The sequence below is a fragment of the Temnothorax longispinosus genome, chromosome 4, assembly GCF_030848805.1.
Source record: "Temnothorax longispinosus isolate EJ_2023e chromosome 4, Tlon_JGU_v1, whole genome shotgun sequence".
Taxonomy (NCBI): Eukaryota; Metazoa; Arthropoda; class Insecta; order Hymenoptera; family Formicidae; genus Temnothorax; species Temnothorax longispinosus.
In genome coordinates, this window is record NC_092361.1 from 14286929 (window position 1) to 14306742 (window position 19814).

The 19814-nt window shown below is 41.8% G+C and overlaps 1 protein-coding gene, 1 long non-coding RNA gene and 1 other non-coding gene across 7 annotated transcripts in view; 1 reads left to right on the forward strand and 2 right to left on the reverse strand.

Annotated features, from left to right (window-relative positions):
* The window catches only part of LOC139811262 (uncharacterized), a 128991-nt gene extending 118582 nt beyond the window's left edge, over positions 1 to 10409 (forward strand). Inside the window, exon 3 of the long non-coding RNA XR_011731588.1 lies at positions 9735 to 10409. This is a non-coding gene — a long non-coding RNA (uncharacterized lncRNA). The remainder of the gene's footprint in view (positions 1 to 9734) is intronic.
* The window catches only part of LOC139811261 (uncharacterized), an 85983-nt gene extending 68264 nt beyond the window's left edge, over positions 1 to 17719 (reverse strand). For 2 of the 5 annotated variants that reach the window (XR_011731586.1, XR_011731585.1), the window contains exons 1-3: positions 17244 to 17636; positions 17121 to 17172; positions 5854 to 5926 (exon numbers count right to left, since the gene is read on the reverse strand). Coding sequence is in view for 1 of the 5 variants with exons in the window: in XM_071775430.1 (XP_071631531.1) it covers positions 5854 to 5926; positions 17121 to 17172; positions 17244 to 17448 (330 nt within the window). In the remaining 4 variants the exon portion in view is untranslated. Of the gene's footprint in view, positions 1 to 5853; positions 5927 to 17120 lie in introns of all 5 variants that reach the window. The other 3 variants (XR_011731584.1, XM_071775430.1, XR_011731587.1) reach the window with 3 other exon arrangements.
* Trnap-cgg (transfer RNA proline (anticodon CGG)) lies at positions 16523 to 16594 on the reverse strand. Its single transcript has one exon. It is a non-coding gene; the product is annotated as a tRNA-Pro (tRNA).
* Positions 17720 to 19814: the final 2095 nt, after the last annotated feature.

Below are 19814 nucleotides of genomic sequence, written 5' to 3' on the forward strand. Positions count from 1 at the left end.
AGTACGCAATTTTGCGAAGGACGCGTAGGCATAAGGTAACGCTCGCCAAGGAACGATTGCTACATTATTTCCTCCTCGCGCAATTTTACACTTTGCGTGGTGCACATGCGGCTGTAGCCGCGATACGCCGCGGCGCGGCGGCGTGGGTCGGGCGCCAGAAAAGCCGCGCGTGTGAAATCTATGAATCACCATCGCACCGGTCGATACGTATACACAAAGCCGACGAGTAATCCTTAAACGCGTCTCCTCTCCAGATAATTCCGGCGAACCGGAACGCGTTTATCGCGCCGCGCCAATTACTCCGTCCGCGTGGGAGGATTATGTAAAAGGCCGGCCTCGGGTATGCAGGTACGCGATACAGGTAAAATGGGTGAAAATGTTGCACGACTACGTGCGTAAAATGGCAAAATATTCTAATGAAGTATTAACGAAAGCGCCTAATGAGCGGTTAGTATTTTCGTCACGGTCTATTGCCTTTCTAACGGATAATTGTCTGGTTTTTTTTCTACGACAGTTTCCATACGATCACACGATTGTTGTTCCCTGCATTTCCTGGCGATGCACTTTGATTTTTTTTTTTTTGCGACACTTTCTCCGGTCGAAATGTGGATCCGAGTCGGCCGGCGTCGTTCCTGGAACGTGGCCGTCGCGATTAATTAAACGCGAAGTAGAGTCGCACGAGCGCACTTATCGCGAGTACAAATGGCAAGGCGGATTAAACCGACGTGCCATATTTTTTTTTAGAGCTGCTCCAAGGCAGTCGGGTGGCACGATCATAATCGAGACGAGCTTCATCCGGCAGTGCAGGTTGCTGCAGATGCGCAAGGATAAAATATTACGCGAGTGCTAGATTTAGAATGCGATAAGGAGATTGTTAATCTCCGGGACGACGTAGGAAGAGAAGACGCGTACGTTTGTATAGCGTCGTTACATCGTGTTTCTGAGTGAAATCGTGTTGAAAGTAAATGTCAAATCCCGTTTGGATGCTTGTGCAAGTAGTTGACATTGAAGTCTTAGAACATCCACAATGCATCTATTTAAAAAATATACATATAATAATTTTAACTCTCTTTTCTTTCTCTCATCGGTTTCACGCATCGAATCCAGATTCCATTTCATATTAATATGTAAGCAGATCATTGTGACACCGTCACCGTTATTCATATATATATATACCTATATGGATGAATGAGCATCGGATTCGCGTAAAGTACCACTGTTAACGCATGAGAGAGGAGAGGAGAATTGACCCTCTTCTTGTGCGCACACACGCATCTACATTAACCCCTATGCCACGAGATCACATTGCGGCGCAAAGACGATTCTATTTATGCGCGCAACCGACTCGGACCTGGGGTTAATACGATGATATCACTCACGGGATATACTTACCTACTACGTAAGTCGATTAGCGCAGGAAAGCCGGAGACGAGTTTTGCGGTCGAAACCGAGCACCGTGGACCGAAGTGTATCTCCCGACGTAAAGAGGGTTGAATGATGAAAACGTGAGGGACAAAACGGGTGAAACTAGTTTCCTAGCTCTTTCACGAGATCTAGATATTTAAGCTTTTAATCCGCTGTGGAAAAAGTCTATTTCTGATACTATCTGCTACTTGTATGCATACGTATCGCGAATTAATCTGAGAAAGAGATCCTTAGCATTTATGTATGTATATTATGTGCGGTTTACATCTGGACCAAGTTCAATAAAAAACAAGTAATCGAATAAATTCAAGACAACGTTGACCATTTGGTATAATAGACGAGGTAAATAAGCAATATGGCAAAGGAAAAGAGTTCTTCTTTTGATCTAATTTCTTGTTATTGTAATTACAACCATTAATATAATTGTAAAATTTTACATTACGCCTAATAAAACTAATTGTAAACAAAACGGATATTTTTTTTATTTTAATGTATGAATGGAGATGAAAAACCAATTTCTCAAGTCCGGGTGCGTAGTTTCGGTTCTGCTCTACAAAAAACCCTATAGGATCCCAAATAACTCGCAAGATAGGCAATAAAATATATCTCGCTATGTCGTAATTATACCGGCGAGCCCTAAATATTTTCTCTCTCTCTCTCTCTCTCTCTCTCCGCGTCTTCCTTTCGATCTGTCGGAATGCGGCATCATACGAATCGCTCTTCTTCTTCCTCCTCTCCGTCCGAAAGGCAGTGCACGCTTCGCGCGATCACTCTTTCTTCCCGCTTGCCCTTAGCCTTTTTTTTCTCTTACCTCCTCCCTTCCTCTCCGCACTGCCCGACTTGTGAATACATCAACGAGTTAACGAATTTCGAAGCGCGCGAACTGGCACCCTTCTAATCCTGTGACTAACGTCCACGTCGAGAACAGAGCCGGCGCGAGCACGCGAGGATGCGGAGCGACTAGAGGCTTAAGTCTTAGAGATCCGCAGGATCTCGACTCCAACCCTGTTTCAGAGATCCCTTCTGGGAAGGGCGCGGGATACGCTGGACGACGTCTTTATCGTCTCGCATCCACCTCGTTTCGCTTCTCGCGCGTTAAGGTAACGACTCTAACATTTCATCGTGTAGCCGTACGTTGCTTCCACGCGCAATTATTAAAAAAAAAAACTCTTTAACACTCTAGCTAGTCTAGCTTATACTCTTTAAACACTTTATGATGTTATTAATATTAGTGATATTGTTCATGCAACATCAACATAAATCAGTCTTTGCAGAGTTATTTTTTATCCCCAACTTTCCAAGTCGTGAGTGTCTATAATGAGACTTTTAACATTTCAATCGACTCATTATCGTTACTTTACTAGGCACAATATAGCATCGTCCGAAATATTTTCATTTCACAGTAATGAATAGAATCATTCACTCACGTACTTTCTCTTACTACAGATCACTTAACAAAAGATGAATAAAAAAATCTTTTCGACTCGATAGCTCTTAATGTATTAATTTTCACAAAATTTTGTTTTGATATCTTCCATATGTGCAGAGCACTTTAACCACAATTCAAGAAAGTTGAGAAAGTAGGCGTAAACTGTACCAAAAGAAAATACTGCTCCAAAATACTCTAAAGCGTAAGTAGCGTCCACTTGAAAGACACGAGCTGAACGAAAAAGCTTAATGACGTGTGACTATTATTAGTCACACATTGACAAAGCGTCGCACAGCAAGAAACGAGCTGAGGGCGTCGAGGGCGTCTCGTCGAAGAGACGCGGCGAGACGAGAGGCCGTGCCGCGTTAGCGCGTTGCTCTCTTTATTTTTCATCCTTTCTCTCTGCTTTACATACGCTACATGGTTACGGTGGGGCCATCGTCCTCCGGCCGCTGCTGCAACATTGCAACGATTATTGTGCCCTGCTACCTTCACACGGTAGCAACGCGGTAGCAACAAGCGACTTCTTTTGTGTGAGGATGCTGCGAGGATGTCTCGCGGCGACACAATGGCTCGTTTCAAGCAGCGACCGGATTTCGGAGTCCGGAGTCACTGAATGGACCATTGGACCGAAGGGCAGACACAGTTGCCAAAGCCAATGAGGTACATCACGGTAATAACGTTGCATGGGCGTTAACGTATTAGGAGCGATTTCCGTTACATTGTTGACCGTTCTTGGACGACGTTTCCGAATGGAGTCCGAGCCGATCCCTCGAACTCGCGTCATTGCCCTTGCACCGCTAAAAAATCGCCAATCGCACGTATGTAGATCCGAAATACTCTCGCTAAGAGCGTAAAGCCCGCGTTCTACGACGATTATCCAGCTCGTCTCAATGCGATTCATGTCTCACGGCCGAAAATACGGGCAAGTCACGAGGCCGACTTCCTCGTAGGAACGTCTACGCCAATTAAACGAGCCGATATATATACTTGGCACGCAGACGCTACGTAATGGCGATTGCATTGCGCAATCTTGATTTCACTCGTGCGTAAAACTATTGTCCGTGGACGATCGGCCCTACCGCTTGGGCAAACGGGTCAGCTTCAGCGCTGGCGCTCGGGTTCGCAAGCCAGTTGGTTCGCGGCGGTCGACTAAAATTCAAGGTCCCGATTCTACTTCCGCGGTCGAATTTGGTCGACAGGCGCATCCTCGGTTCTCGTTTATCCGAATTTTTTCAAGGTTGCGGCCCCATGCGAGGACGATGTTCGTCGATTTGGGAGAAACCCGTTCGCACGGTCGCTTCGCACGATAAATACGAACATCTACGGTTAACGTGGGGCCGCGTTCGTTTTAGTAATTCGCAGACTATGTCTTGAGTAGCATTCGTGTTGCGATAAGCGATTACGCAAGGTAGTATATACGTATGCTACGCGGCATTCATTGTCGGGGCCGCAACAAGGAATCATTACGTGCAGCCGGGCGTTACGGATATATGGAGCGGTATTTTACCGGCGCTTTAGCGGTAACAGAATTGTCTTACTTTTTCTGTCGACTTCTTTATGATTTTAATAATGAAAACCGGTAAAAGAAATTAATAAACAAGACAGTGCTTGAGCCGTTTTTGAAAAAGTAAATATCGCATTCAAAATTCACCAAAGAAGACATCAATGTACTCAGAAAAGACATTGTTTTTAAAAAAATAACAATTTATTAAATAGACAATTAGAAAATTAATTTTAATTTTAGCAAATCCTACTTCTTAATAAATAAATTTTTGTAGAACTTGTCTGCTTTACCGAGTGGTGTATTGTAAATATAATAAATTATTGTAGTAGTAAAAAAAATACACACGGGAGGATTACGCAAACGAAACTGGATGATAAAAATGCGTAGAGATAAAGAAACGGGAGAAGAGGGATGGACGGCAAGGAGAGCCGTAAGAAAGAACGAAGAAGGGAAAAAAAGAAGGAGGTGGAGCATAAAGAAAAGGCGCGCGAGATCGCAGTAGCAATCGGCGGACCTATCATTAAAAATCAGTTAACCTTGCAATTACCGTGCGAGTCCCAGCCTATTAAGTGCGCGTAATCGGAAGAGGTTTTTTTGGAATAATCGTTCGTGTTGAGCGCATGGAGAAACGAGTTCGCGCGGGGCACCCGCCGATTATGCGACCACTCGGCGGGAAGGAAGCGCTTTGTTTCGTAGGGAAGGCACGAAGGTAATAGCCGGAGGCGAATGGCCAGTCTGTTTCGCACACATTTGCAAAATACTGATGACTTTGCGCGAGCAACACTTGTTGATAAACTCGCTCGAATCACGGCAGAAATGTCAGAAATTTCAAGGTTTCCTATAATGGCATGTCCGAAAGAAAAATTCCGATCAGCAGAAGGTGTATCTATTCCTTCTTTCTATCAAAATTTCTAAATCGATCTCATTGTAGTTGATTTTCCAAACAACTTTTTTCTTTTCTATCAATTGAAATCACGACGTTTTGGTAATTTTTCAATCCAGTCTTGGAAGCTTGAACGAAACAGTTATGCGAGGAAGCTTCCATTTAGCGGCCTAAGTCACTTACGAGTCTATAACCCTTTCTTTACGTATACGTTATTGCTTCGTTAAAGCGTCATTTTCTCCTCTCCTGATTTCCACCGTTCGAGGACGCTCGGCAAAAAGCTATTTGGTGAATTTTATGCCCAACTCCGTTGCCGCTCGTACACTTAACTCTGCACCATATATATATAAGATTACCGGAAGAGCCGTTTGCTCTCGATATGTTCGGCCGCTAACATCGAGAACTCGAACGGGTCAGAAAACAGAGCGACGGCCGATCGGCGATGAGTGGTTACGAGTTACAGACAAGCTTGTCGGCACTTAAGTGGCGCCGAATAGGGACGCGTAAGTACAACCTGGACTCGGTATTGATGGTGTATATACGTATATGCGAGAATCGACCGCGTCAGCAATTTCAAGGTACGAAAAGATGAGTTTAAAATCTACTTACCCATAGCTTCGATTGGAGTGGAGAATCCGACATTAATCGATCCACTGACCCAACAGTCATCTCGATAACGAACCTGAAACATTAATCATAACGTATTAACGCGTAAGGCGTTAGATATACAACCACACTTATGCATGCGCGCGTGTTATTTTAGTAGTTTTAAAAAGCATAATTTTATAAGAAGATAATGCAAGCCAGAATCATATAAAAATTGAGATATTATTTAATATAGTATGCAATACTGTATCACATAATCGAGATATTATATCGACCATTTACCTTAATTGTTTAAACATATCTTTATTACAAATGCTTTTAACAATTATTTAATAAGTTGTTTAAACTTTTTTTATTAATGCTTACACCTGCAACGATATAATTTCGCCAAGGAGATATCAGTCTTGCATGCAATCTCGATAAGAGCGATCATATCATGTCGCTCGCTTTTGTTGATGAGAAGACAGGCCCGAGCGAGTTGCACGGACCAACAAAGTCGAAGTCAGCTCGTGGGCCTCGGCTGTATATGATTAATGCGACCCACTGTGGCGAACGCAATATAGAACGACGTGCCTCATTTGCATTTGCGTTTCGAGGACCACCGTGTTTGACGTCGAAAACCTCTTAACGAGGAATTATTAAGGAACAATTAAACTCTTGACGAAACTCGCGGTGTACACTGCCAACATATCTCGCATAACGAAAAACGTCCGAAGGGGATATTCAAGCGTCGTTCTTAATCGGTCTTGTGTTTTATCTGATGTTTCCTAATGAGATGCGTTTGTTTTTCTTACGACAGTTTGACAATTTGACAACGTATATATCCATGTTCAATTAATCTAAGTGAATTGATCCAATTATTTTCTGCGTAACGTATAAGCGGTGGAGAAATATATTTTTCCTAACGCGAGCGTGAAACTGGTCGCTTTTCGCGCTTGTTTTGAGTGAGCAAAACGATCCATTTCTCAACTAGTTGAAAAATGGAGCCATTTCTCAACTAGTGGAGAAATAAAATTGTAAAACAAGCGCGAAAAGCGGCCTGTTTCACGCTCTTGTTAGAAAAAATAGTATGAACAACTCGTGGGAAGAGTGGCCGAGCCTAAATGAGTGTGATGGTCGCACTCGCTTCGCTCGTGCGACCAACTTCACACTCATTCAGAATCGACCACTTTTCCCACTAGTTGTACAATATACTATTATATCAAAATAATTTCTTTTACGTTGTTCTCTATTATCTAACTAGTGACTTTTTTACTATCTCTATACTAATAATAAATATAGATATTTCGTAGACATATTTCTATTTAAATGTCTATTTAAGAATTAATAAAAAAAGATATAAATTGTCGTCGAAAACCTGTTGATGAGGAATTATTAAGATACACAATTAAACTCTTCACGAAACTCACAGTGTACACTGCCAACATCTCGCATAACGAAAAACGTCCAAAGTCGATATTCATGTCCCTTATGAAAATTCTTCAGAATTATTAAAATTGCTACTGCCAATATAGGGTTTGCAACAACGTCGCACAAGAGTGTTCCCAAATTATTACTTTATAAGAATAAGAGGTCTCGAAGGAAACTACTAACGCGCAAGCAGCGACACGTATTCGCAACCGCGTGGGCGTTTATTGGTGACCTGTTTAACACAGGCGACAGTTAGTAGATTCAATGATCGTGTAATTGTCAGCGGGAAACCGGACTACCTCTCCTTCGCTCTGCCCGCAAGCTATTTTGCAAATCTTACGATTACTCCAAGAGGCAAGATGAAGTATGAGAATTGATGGAATACCACTAAGTTCTTGTGCGCCAGTAATATCGTTTATTGTCGATTCAAATTTATGCAAAACTGTTTCATAAGCACGGCTTAGCGCGAGAGGCAAAAAGTAAAGACATGTCGCAATAATTCATTAAAGTTCGCAATTTTTCTACGATTTTCATAAATTACAAAGAGGACCCCGTCCACTTAATGCGCGTTTCCTCAAATAATCTGAGCAATAAAACTGAGTAAATAAACTGAGAAAAATATACTCAAATCGACCATTTTATGTGACGAACACTAATAAAAAGATTTTATATCCTCGCTGAGATCTCCCTGACTAGATTACCAACTATTTTCCTGCAATGTATTGACGATTTTCGCGTCACTCAGTAATCTCGTCAAGCCATCATAAAGATGCTGCTTCTCTCAGCTGGAAACCGTTTCTCACACTTTCTTACGGCTTTCCGCGACGCGATAAGCGGCCCGCCAATGGATCCGCGGAGTTGCGGATAAAAATGCTCGGCACTCGTGCGCTCAAAAGATCTTCCGCGAGAAACGATCTTCCATAGAGATTCGCGCACACCCACGCGAAGAGACACGCGCTTCCATGCAGGTGCGTGCCCACGGGTTCGCGGGGGTTAATGCGTCGAGTAATAATTAAAACGCCATTTCGCGCGCGCACGGCGCGAGAAAGGTGAGACGCGAGAGGCGCGATTATAAAGCCGCTGCCGCGCCTATCTCGTAACGGTTTGGTAAATGGACCTCTCTGTGGACGGTCATATTATACATATTGCGTCGTGTAGCGTCCAGTGAACGAATACGAGGAGGAAGATACGAGACGATGAGCGCGTAGATCCAGCGGAGTCGCGGCGGAACGCTTCAGAGGTCGTCCGCGACCTCTCAAGAGACCCCGAGAGGTTTGCGTTTTTTCTCAGATACTAGAAACCATCGACTTTCGGTCGAGTCGGCACTCGATCTTCCGTCGGTATCGCGCGCGCGATCGGAGACGACGTTTAATAAAAAGACCGGCGGTTGTGTGTATGTATTCCGGTAATCTTAATAATGGCATCTCGACGAGATTCTCCGTAACGTCCGACACGACGCGCCGAGGAGGAAAATTTTTCTGCTCGTAGCGAATCATTTTGCATGCACAGATGTATATACACGCGGGGCTGATGGTCATACGCAAGTACACATTATAAGAATGATCTCGCGCGGGCGCAAGCGCATGTCGCAATTAACACTTACGTAAGAAGGTAATTGAGAAACCGCGCGGCTGCTATCTCGTGGGCAAGATGTACCGTATCGAGGAGGTTTATAATAATTCGGTGCCGCTGCGATGATCCGCGCCTGGCACTTACATAGCGTTCACATTTAGCGTCTACGTTTAATTTCCTGCCGCAACAACCAACGTCCTCGCTCAACAATTGATCCTGTCACGTTTACGCGTTAAAATTTCCATAACTCACATGTGCGTTGCCTCGGTAAACGTAACCGCGTAAAACGTTTATCTCATTCTAAGCGATTTATATCGATGCGCACGTCTTCTCGTTGATAGAAAAATTACTTCTTTTTACCTTGTACTTTTTCTCTTAACGACATGATGCATTTTATGCAAGTACGTTTGCATGATAATCTGACGTTCGTTTATATGTGTACTAAAAGGATCTGAAATCATTAGGTTTGAAAAGATTAATTGACATGAGATAAGAAATGCGTGAGATAATTTAACCTTTGAATCAAGTTTCTTTTTAAACTGCAGATAAAATGAAATGTTAGTGAAGATTGGCAAAATGAAAGGATACGTCGAGAATTAATAAATCAATTTTATATTTCACAAAATATCAGGATTATAACAAAATCTTTCTACCGAATACGGAATAAGCGGAGTCCCGTAATTGTGAAACGTATTAAATTTAGTCACGATAGACGCGAGCGACAACCGCGCCTCGGCCTAATCATAGACGATTAGACGCGGTGAAGCGTTCACGAGGCATGACAAAGAACGAAGTGTCGATTCTTGCCCCTCGCCGGCAATTATTAATCGCACTTAGCGCTAATGACGACCGCGCGGCGTTCGTATATGTATGCTAATGAAGCGTTCCTCTATTTTCCATAGGGATAATATAACATTGGACGCAACAGTGATTAGCATGGCGATGCGGGTCCCGGCCGATGAGGCGATTCCTCAGGGCGGTCGAGTGGATAAGTGCAGAGGGGAATATTCTTCAATGTCGCGCCGAACCGATGAAGACCTCACTTGGGCCTCACCTGGACTTCACCTCACGGGGGTGGTGGCCGCGGGAGCCTTGACCTGCTGGCGTGCCGCCAGCTTAATCCGGCGTTTTAGCACGAGCGAGGGAAGGCTCGATCCCGGCCACTTAAATGAGCGGTCAAAGTGCGACATCCGGTTATACGTTAACCGGCGTCAAAACCGAAGAAATATTACGCCGCGCGCTGCCCTTTCATATTTTCATGCATTCTCATTTATTTTCTTGCTCGTAAGAAATTCATGGTCATCGACGTCATCGTTAGCAAAATGAGTTTTCTATTAAATCGCCCCTTGTAAGGAGATAGAAGAAATATGTAGCAAGTTACTATAACTATATACGTACATATATATGCTTTATTATTATTTTTATTTTTGCTTTATTATGCTTTATTATTATTATTATTATTATTATATTTATTATAATTCAATATACGATTTATCAGTGCATTTCAAGTGTGTTTCTTAGTCATCAGTGTATTTCTTAAAGCGGTGCCAAGCGGTGACACGCACGTCCGAAGCATACCATACAAGTTACGTATGTAACAAAATAAATAATTAATGGCATTCTCAGTAAAACGAAACTGGAATAATTGTACACTTCAAATACCGATTAACTACGTAAATTTATCGTCCGTTATAACGTCGCGGCTCGCACGACTCGCGTTACGCGCGTGAAATTGATTTAAGATTAAATCACAGCGCGCGACTATTAGCGATAAAAAGATCGGAGATTACGAGAGACGCACTACGTTGTAACCATTTAACCCCAAATGGCGAAACATATTTTACCTGACATTACGTTTATGTGAAAAAACGTGGAAAACGGCAATGCGCGCACCTTGTAAATACAATAAATACTCATTATTCCACTTTTGTTATTAAAAGCTTGAGATTTTCCTAGACTATCGCGTAAAAACTTACTGCGAAACGGTTAAAGAACGGCCGGAAGCTGCATTGCCAAATATCCGCGACGATGTATTATTCGCGAGGATAGTTATTAGCAGTGACACAAGACGCAATTAACCCGTCCGGACGAATCCCTGAGTACGCGACGCACGCATCAGGCGGCCGCGACGCGTCCTCTCTCTCTCTCTCTCTCTCCTCTCTCTCTCCCTCTCTTCCTCTTCCTCTCTCTCTCTCTCTCTCTCTCTCTCTCTCTCTCTCTCTCTCTCTGGATCCTCTCCCTCTCTCTCTCTCCTCTCTCTCCCTCGCTCTCTCTCCCCCCCTCTCTCTCTCTCTCTCTCTCTCCCTCTCTCTCTCTCTCTCTCTCTCTCTCTCTCTGTGTCTCCCAGGTGTCTCGAGGGTGAATTAATATGCGGGTGAGACGCGACGTGTGCGTGTATTAAAGATAGAGAAAAATGCGTAATTACGAATAAAAGTTTCAATTAACTCCCGGCTTAACGTGAGCGTCTCCGCTCCGTGATTCATAGGCCATATAACTGTGCGCATCGTAGAATGAATGTCGGCGCATACGGTGTATGCACCGTCGAAGGATGGTGCTCCTTTCACTTTGTTTTCCCGGATGCCTGACTAGATATTAACCTCCCCGACGGAGACGATCGTTCTCCCTTTGACCGCGACATCATTGCTCCGTGATAACCATCGCCTAAACTTTCGAGACCTTCTACGCTAGATAATTTCAAAGAGATTAGATAAAGATTGATACAAAGCCGTCATCTAATTTAATTATCTAATTAAATTAAAGTAGAATATATTGTTAAAAATCCGGGGTATTCTGTATAATTACTAAAGATAAAAGCGCCATTTCAATACTTGCAAAAAGATTCGAGTAAAGTGCACTAAAAGATGGAATGAATCCTGGTCTGAGTGGTTCTCGCATTCTTCTAGCAGCACCCTTTACTAGAATTTTATCGAGACGTTCATTACCCGCTTACAAGCGTAATTCGCGCGTCTTCCAGCACCGTGTCCAGCTCTGTGGAGCCGCGCGTATGACGTTAACGAGCGACGCGACCTGTAATGGGATTACTTTGCGTAAATCACGAAACTGGCCGGTTGGTCGCGCCGCGTGTCGTATACACCTATTACGACATGCCTTCGACGACTCGCCCCCTTGACGCTTTGAGATACATCGGACGTTTAACCCCGAGGTCCGCGCCATACTGGAGGCATCCGGAATCGATCGCTCGTCTACTACGCAACACGCAAGTTCACCAGTGGCAGCTTATTATCATACAAAATAACAGTTGCTTACAGTTGTTTACAAAATTGTATGTTAATCAAGTCAAAAAATAGCTTTAGACATACCAAATATTATGTAAGATCCCTCTCGTTCACTGATTTAATGATTTTTAAAGCGCTATTTATAGGAGAGACCGGGGCTATTCGTGACACTGCTGAAATTTTGTCGCGGGCCTAACTTTAAAATGCTTGCTGCTTGTAATATCAATCACAGATGTTTCTTAGTGTCCTCTAGGTACCAACGGAATGGCATTTGCGTGTCAACCATTTTTCTCTCTCAGTGACAGAAAGTTTGATTTCAAGTGCTCAAAGTAAATTTTTTCAAATCCCAAAAATTTGTTTTCTCGTCGAATAAAATAATAAGAGATCCGAAACGGTAAGTTGTATTCAGTCACTCGACTTCACTAACTAAGCATTATGCATGAGTAGATTTTATGGTATTCTTTCTTATCTGTAAGTCACGGATCATGAATAAGGAAAAATCACGCCGGGACATTTCGTGACACGAGCAATCGGGGCAACCAAAAACGCCACGAATAAGCGTTCAAAGAAAAAACCAATTCGCAGGGGCCGTGAACGCCTTCGAGAAGTGGTTTCCCGTAATCGAATGTGAGCAATGAAGGCAATTAATGGAACAGGCGTTACATTTTTCTTCATAATTTTTCATACATATAATATGTAAATTCTGACAAATAAAGGCTTTTTCAAAGTATAAAGTAGATAAAAATTGCAAAAACGAAAGAAATCTAAATAGTTTGTTTAATCAGAGAAAGTGTTACGCATTATCCCGTGGTTTGTCACGAATTACCCCGGCTTCGGGGCAATTCGTGACACATGACACAGCGATACATTTCTTGATATATTTCGAGACTCGTGAGAGAAAAACCTACATATTTTTTTTCTTTTAAACTAGAGAGATGGACAATTACATCGCACTAATAAAAATTTTTTAAACATTTATACGACGCGAGAAAAAAATTTGAAACAAAAATGTGTTACGAATAGCCCCGGTCTCCCTTACTATTTATAACTATTATTTGCTGGCAATGTTTTCGTTTCCTCTCCTCGAAAACATCGTTAGATAAGCATCAGAATGGACATAACAAGATAGAAGATGTAATATAAATTAACTACCTGGAAGAGAACTGTTTCGAGTAAAATATGGGAAAAACGAAAAAAAAAACGTGGAATCAAATGTAACATTTTGCCAAATACAGAATCAAATGATGTAATTTTTTAGAAGCTTTATGCTCAAGGAGCGATAGAATTTACATATTATTCGCTGGACTTATTTGTATCGATATACATATAAAACCAATCTTTTAATTTACACATATAATTTTCAAAATATTCGATATTCACTAAAATTTTACTGGAAATAATTTAATATAATTTTAATTAATTGTAATTAATTCACTACCGGTAGATTTTTTTTTTCTATTTTTTCAATATCTTAATAGCAATATGGAAATTGGAATAACTTGCACTCGCGTAAAAAATTATCCTATTGTTGAGATTGCTGTCGCTCACATTTCAGTAATGTATCGGGCAATAATTTCACGGACCGGTCAAAAGCCCACATGCGTTAGCCCACACATAGAGAAAAATAAATTAACGACTTAGCCCTAATTGCACGTTCAGATTTTTACGGGCGACCCTGTCGTACGCGCGATGCGTGCGAGATTACAAACACATTCGAGTGAAGGAGTGCGAGAGAGGGGGGGAGTATATGACGTAGGGCTATAATTACTGCGCGAGCGTGCGGTAAAAAATCGGGATAAAACGGTGCCTCTATTAATTACCTATTACTTAATCGCGGTCTCTTTCTCCCACCCCCTTCGTCGAGCAAAAAGCGACAAAGGAGAAAAGAGTAGAGAATAGAAGCGCATTCAAGCACCTCGCATGGTGCCTTTGGCTGTCGATGAAAGGACTTATAGTTCGAAAGATCAAATCTTTCTCCACGTGGGCACGATTGCGCGAACACATTTTTGCCGAAACATTCGCTTTTACAAGCAATCGAGATGACTCCGTTTATATCGTGTGACCTCACCATTATGCACAACTCAATTTTTTCTTTAATTTTTTTTATATATGCCTTTTATATATACCGAGACAGCCTGTCAAATGTCGAAACTTTTGCTCCGAATTAGCCGCGATTGTATAGCTCTACAGACGATCTATGAATCGTCCAAGATAGTGATGGCTTCGAGACATTCGAGAGGACAGATCTGTGTATGTGAGAGAATATATATACTCTTGAAATTACAAAAAATAAATGAAATAAATAAATAATATAGAAGCAAAAACAAAATAGAACAGACTCAATATAAAATTAATATGATACATTATTTAACATTTCTGAAGGTTAATTATGCCGACCTATAGAGCAGTTGATTTGCGTTCAAGAATCCAATAAAAAAAGCCAAGGCAAAATAAAGAAGAACGATCGCGTAACAATATGTCAAAAAAACCCACACATTATATCGCATACCTACATATTCGTAACAAATAAAAAAAAAAGAAATATTAATGGTCCAGGCTCCATTTCCAACACGCCAGCGGATGTCGTTTCTCGTATAAATTGTCACGTTTCAAATATATTTTCCTCCACGAGCGGCTCCACACGACTTTGGACGTGTCCAGGTATACGTGCACGGTAGCGGACCGGAGATTTAAATAACCGGAGTTTACGATCACGATGCGCCCCTCCGATCTTGCGAAAGCCCACAAACGCGTATTCGCCTGCGTATATTATCCGGCAGAATTTATTGTCGCGATAAATCGCGCCCGAGGCTCGCTTCAATGTTGCAAAATTTCAATTCCACGCTGATTCGGTATTCCGACGTATAGGTCCGATTTTTCATATTTATCGCCGTTGCCGAGAGAAAAGCCGCCGCGCGAGAAGACCGGGCCACGGATTGACATTTATAATCGTTCCCCGCGTGGCCTTCGTTTATAAAGCGCCGCATCTCGAGCGAGAATCTTACCGCGGGGCCGATCAAACGACTTTCGGAAACGTGACACGTTCGTTTCCGTCACTACACGTTGGAGAAAGGAATAATTGTCGCCGCTCGCGCTACACTAGGGGCGTTGATTATCCCGCAACCATGTCTGACACGCGATTAAGGCGAGCCAAGTGGCAACGGGCATTTCGATGAATTTAGAAGCCGCGTCATCGTTCACGGGCCGGCAATCGATCACGCCGCGGATCACATGCGTATCGTCCTCGCCACACTCGCGATAATCTCTGCCGAAGCAAGAGAATCCTTTTCCGTCAAGGTTCTTCAATATCGCGTGTCTTTGCGCACCGCTTTCAACTGCGTGATATGATGCGGCATATTTAACGTTCACCAACTGTGGGATTTAGGTTTAGTCAGCATAAATGAGTTCATCGTCGAAACTCGAATGCATTTTTGACGTTGCGTATCCAATTGCGCGAAGATCCGACCAAAACAACATTCATATTTCATAGCGCTTGTAGTTTAACGTAAGATCTATGGTATAAAGATGTAAGATGTGTAATTCACGTAAAAAAAGGGAGTCGTAAAATATGGCAAAAAGGTTTTGCTACTATTGCTAAAATATAGCTCTCGCAGCAAAAAAATGTTAGTTGTCCATATTTTACTAAATTTTCTACGGTAGCTAATTTTTTTCCACGTTTTAAAAATATTTTTATTAAAAAGTATAAAATAATAGATTATATAATAAATTTGTATTTTCATCTGTAACATATTTTGTAAATTTATCACAAAAGTTATAATTTACTGGGTTAAGACCATAAGCGAAGAATTTAGCACTATTTTATTGATGAATCCCTAAGAGAGCAATCAGGTGGATGTCCCGTTATCCGCCGAACAGAAACTCTGTCTTTAGAAACGCATTAGAACATCAAAGAGACCGTTCGAATTAGAGGGCACCGCGTGGTCCATCTACAATGAGGCGCGCTTGTATCCTGATATAAACCCGAGTCGTTAATGAGATATAATTCTCACGGATTACAGCCCTCGTTGCACTAAAAAAAAAAAGACGTTATACCCCTCGAGACCGTACGTTAATTGTTTACCTCGCATGAGGCGACCAACGCGCGTTTACGCAACACGACACGCCGCGCCGTAAGAGACTTCGTTCTCGAGATATCTCTTTTTATCTCGCGTGTCGCGCAGATAACGAATTAATTGACGTTGATGAGCAGCGTATAATTAACGACGTCACGGCGCGCGTAAATAAGAAATCGAAAGTGAAAGAGTAGCGGTTCGACATCTCGTTATAGACAGAGAGACCGACTAGATATGTTGAGCAAAAGTACGATTTAAAATTCGACGCCCGAGAAATTTGATAAATTACGATAAATTACAGACGGCGGTGACGCGTCACGAGGTCCTCGTTACTTAATGATTTCAGCGGAAAAAAAAGCAAAAAAAAAATAAACGCACCACGGGCTCGTCCGGGATTTGAACCCGGGACCTCTCGCACCCGAAGCGAGAATCATACCCCTAGACCAACGAGCCGCTTCGGTACGTTCCCTCGTATAAAAACACTAGTGCAACAGCTGTAATGTTATGCTAAACTAATTAGCGATCTTACAACACGATTGTATGAAATATATGTGATTAACGTTCCACCTGCCGCACAAGTCCAGTCACGCTCGTGTGCATTCGGATTTGCGCTTATCTCGCAAGAAACGGAAATAAACGTTGTACATCTTCGAATTGTGTCTTCGAGACGCGTTTAATTGTAATGAACTTTATTGTTAGATTAGAAATTTGATCAAAAGTAACTAGTCGAGGACATTTTAACAAAAAGAGAATATACGAATATACGTATCCATTTTTCCATCATAATATTTTCGACTATAATTAGCCCAATCAGTTCGAATCAATTTCGAATATTCAATATTTTATACCGCTGTTCATCCATGTGTTCTCGAATTACTTTCTGTAAAACCTTTTTCTTGCGAATCTCAAATTACTAATGGTTATGTAAGTTGACAACGCGATATCGTAAGAAATGAAAGTATTTCTGCAGCGTACTTACATGCAACGCAGATTATCGCCGCTTTTCATCGTTTTCCTTATTCTTCGGTCATCTACACAGACACACAAACGACGTAGTGGAGTAGCGACGAAGGAAACTGATTAAAGAAACTGTATCACTTACAAGCCCTGGACGAGCATAAAACGCGCGCGGGATTGATCGTGATAACGAGAGGCGACGGGGATGGCGAAATGGCGGGAGAGGACGAGAGGAATCGAAGAGACGGAGGCGACGGAGCACGGAGCGGCGGCGCCGGGGCCCGTGGCGCCATCTGTAGCCGGGGCGGTTGATTCGCGTTGCGTGCTATTCGCCTTCGACCTCCGCACATCGTTCCATCGTAGAATAACCGGCGCGTTTTCAGGAATGCATGTGGCCTACAACAAAGTTGAGGAGGAAAGGTCACGAAGCGTGGGTTGTGCGCAATTACTTTTCATCGCGCGAGCGTAATTGCGGGATCCGCGTTCGTGTAAGAACAAAAAAAAAGAAATAAAAAAGAAAGAGGAAGAAAGGAAAGAGGCAGGCAAGAAATATATTCTTTATGTACCCGTTTCGTTCGAGTCTTATGTTAAACGCAAACGAGGGCTTCGTGAGGCAAATTTTCAGCCGGCGGCTAGAGAAACAAACAGTCGTCCCTTGGGGATAACACCGCCTCCGAAAGGGAAGCGCGTAATAATGGGATAAGAAGGATAAGAAAGAATAATGAAATCCTTCGCTGAAATCCGATACTCTATATAGTCTCTATATAATAACCCAAAACACAGCGAGTGACACGGTACATTTATCTGGAACAAAATCTTTTCTATTCACAGGTAAAAAGAAAGAAAACTCGTGAAAAAATCCTTTCTGACGAAAGGATTCTGCACGTCAATTTATCTCTATAAAAGGATTAGTCTAAACAAATGTTGAACAAATATGACTTAAGGTAGCTGGTCTTTGTACTAGAGAAAATCGATTTTCTATAGATTTTCTTAAAACTGTGAATATACGTTAATTTTTAGGTGTGCTTTATGCGTGGTATAAACTTCAGTACCTTTTGCGGTATAAAAAATCAAGATACTGAGCCTCAAAATTTCAACTTTTACTAAATTTTGGTAAAAATTGAAACTTTGGAGGCTCAGTATCTCGATTTTTATACCGCAAGAGGTACTAAAATAAGAAGTTTATACCACGCATAAAGCACACCTAAATTAACGTATATTCACAGTTTCAAGAAAATCTATAAAAAATCGATTTTCTCCAGTACAAGGAGCGGAGAACTACCTTAAGAATAGAAAAGAAGTTTCTTCATGAATGCGGCCCGTGTCCGTAGCTGCATTTTACGAATGGTGCACGTATTTGTAAACGTGTATTTAATACTGACCGCTCTTCAATCATAAAAGGACGAAATATTGATTAATGACAATTCGACGACTTTACCGCTTTATCGCTTTATAAAACATTCCGGATTATTTCGATACAATAAAGTCCAACTGTTATTTTTTATTGTCTCCATTTCTGGTCGGAAATTATATATTAACTCTAGAATCCATTAATAAAACAATACGAAAGAATGCACAGTATTTGTAAAAATAAATTCCGTGATCTTAAAAAATTCATCTAATCTTTAATTGGTATCGGTATTAATTAATAACATCAAGTATTATGTATGTTGTCGTCATTTTTATCATTTTTTATCTTGTCGCCTACCTTCACTTTATCTTCCACATAACAATAAACAATATTTTCTTAATTATTCATTATTATAGATGATAGATAGTTATTTGAGTTATTCGTACATCCAGTAGATAAAACTATTAATCATTTGAAAATATTCAATGTCCTATATAGATTGTCTATTTCTGCTCAGAGGACGAAATAAGATAGTGAGTATATTTTTTAGAAACTCAGCAGGTATCTTTAGGAGATTAACCTCAAAGGGCCGACTATGCCATAAAGTTCCACTGTCATTGAGAAAGGGTGACTGAACAAAACCATTTAGCGTTCAGAGATGTTGAAAAGAATGTGATCTTTTTAGATTCAGATCAGTCTTTTCTTAGAGAACAGTCATAACTATATCAAAATATCAAAACCTATATTCTATATCGATAAAACATCTGTTATATCGGTGACAATAAAGTTCAATAATTGTACAACAAAGAGGAAAAGCCGCACGTCATGTATGAAGAGTATTTATCGATCTGGGTTGCTAATTACTGATCAAGTCCACAATATCGCTTCGATTCGTGCAAATTTACTATATCGTTTTACATTTAGATCTGATTAGTTAACGCTAGATTCGATACGTCGTTCACGTCGCAGACGCGGTTGAATTATCGTCGAGAGAATTTCGCGTGTTTCTTCGGCGACGCGACGGTGAAATTTTCGTACGAGCAAGAGCGAATTTTGGTTTCACGCGCTCGAAATGTCGCTCGGCACGCATGCCGAAGGAAAGCGGCGCGATTTAAGCATGCACGCACGAGGGAAAATCTCGGCGAGCGAACGAGCGTGATCGCCGCACCGGTTCGTTACAAGCACTGAATTTAATCGGCCATCAAGCACGAGCCCGAGATCCAACATGCCGTCACGGTCGTCCCTCCAAGGACGTGTCTTGAGAGTCATCTCGTTACACGCGTATGTACGTACGTACAAATGCGTCATGTGTATGTACCCGTTCTGGTTGAATCGTGGAACGGTGTAATGTCGCGCCACGTGTAA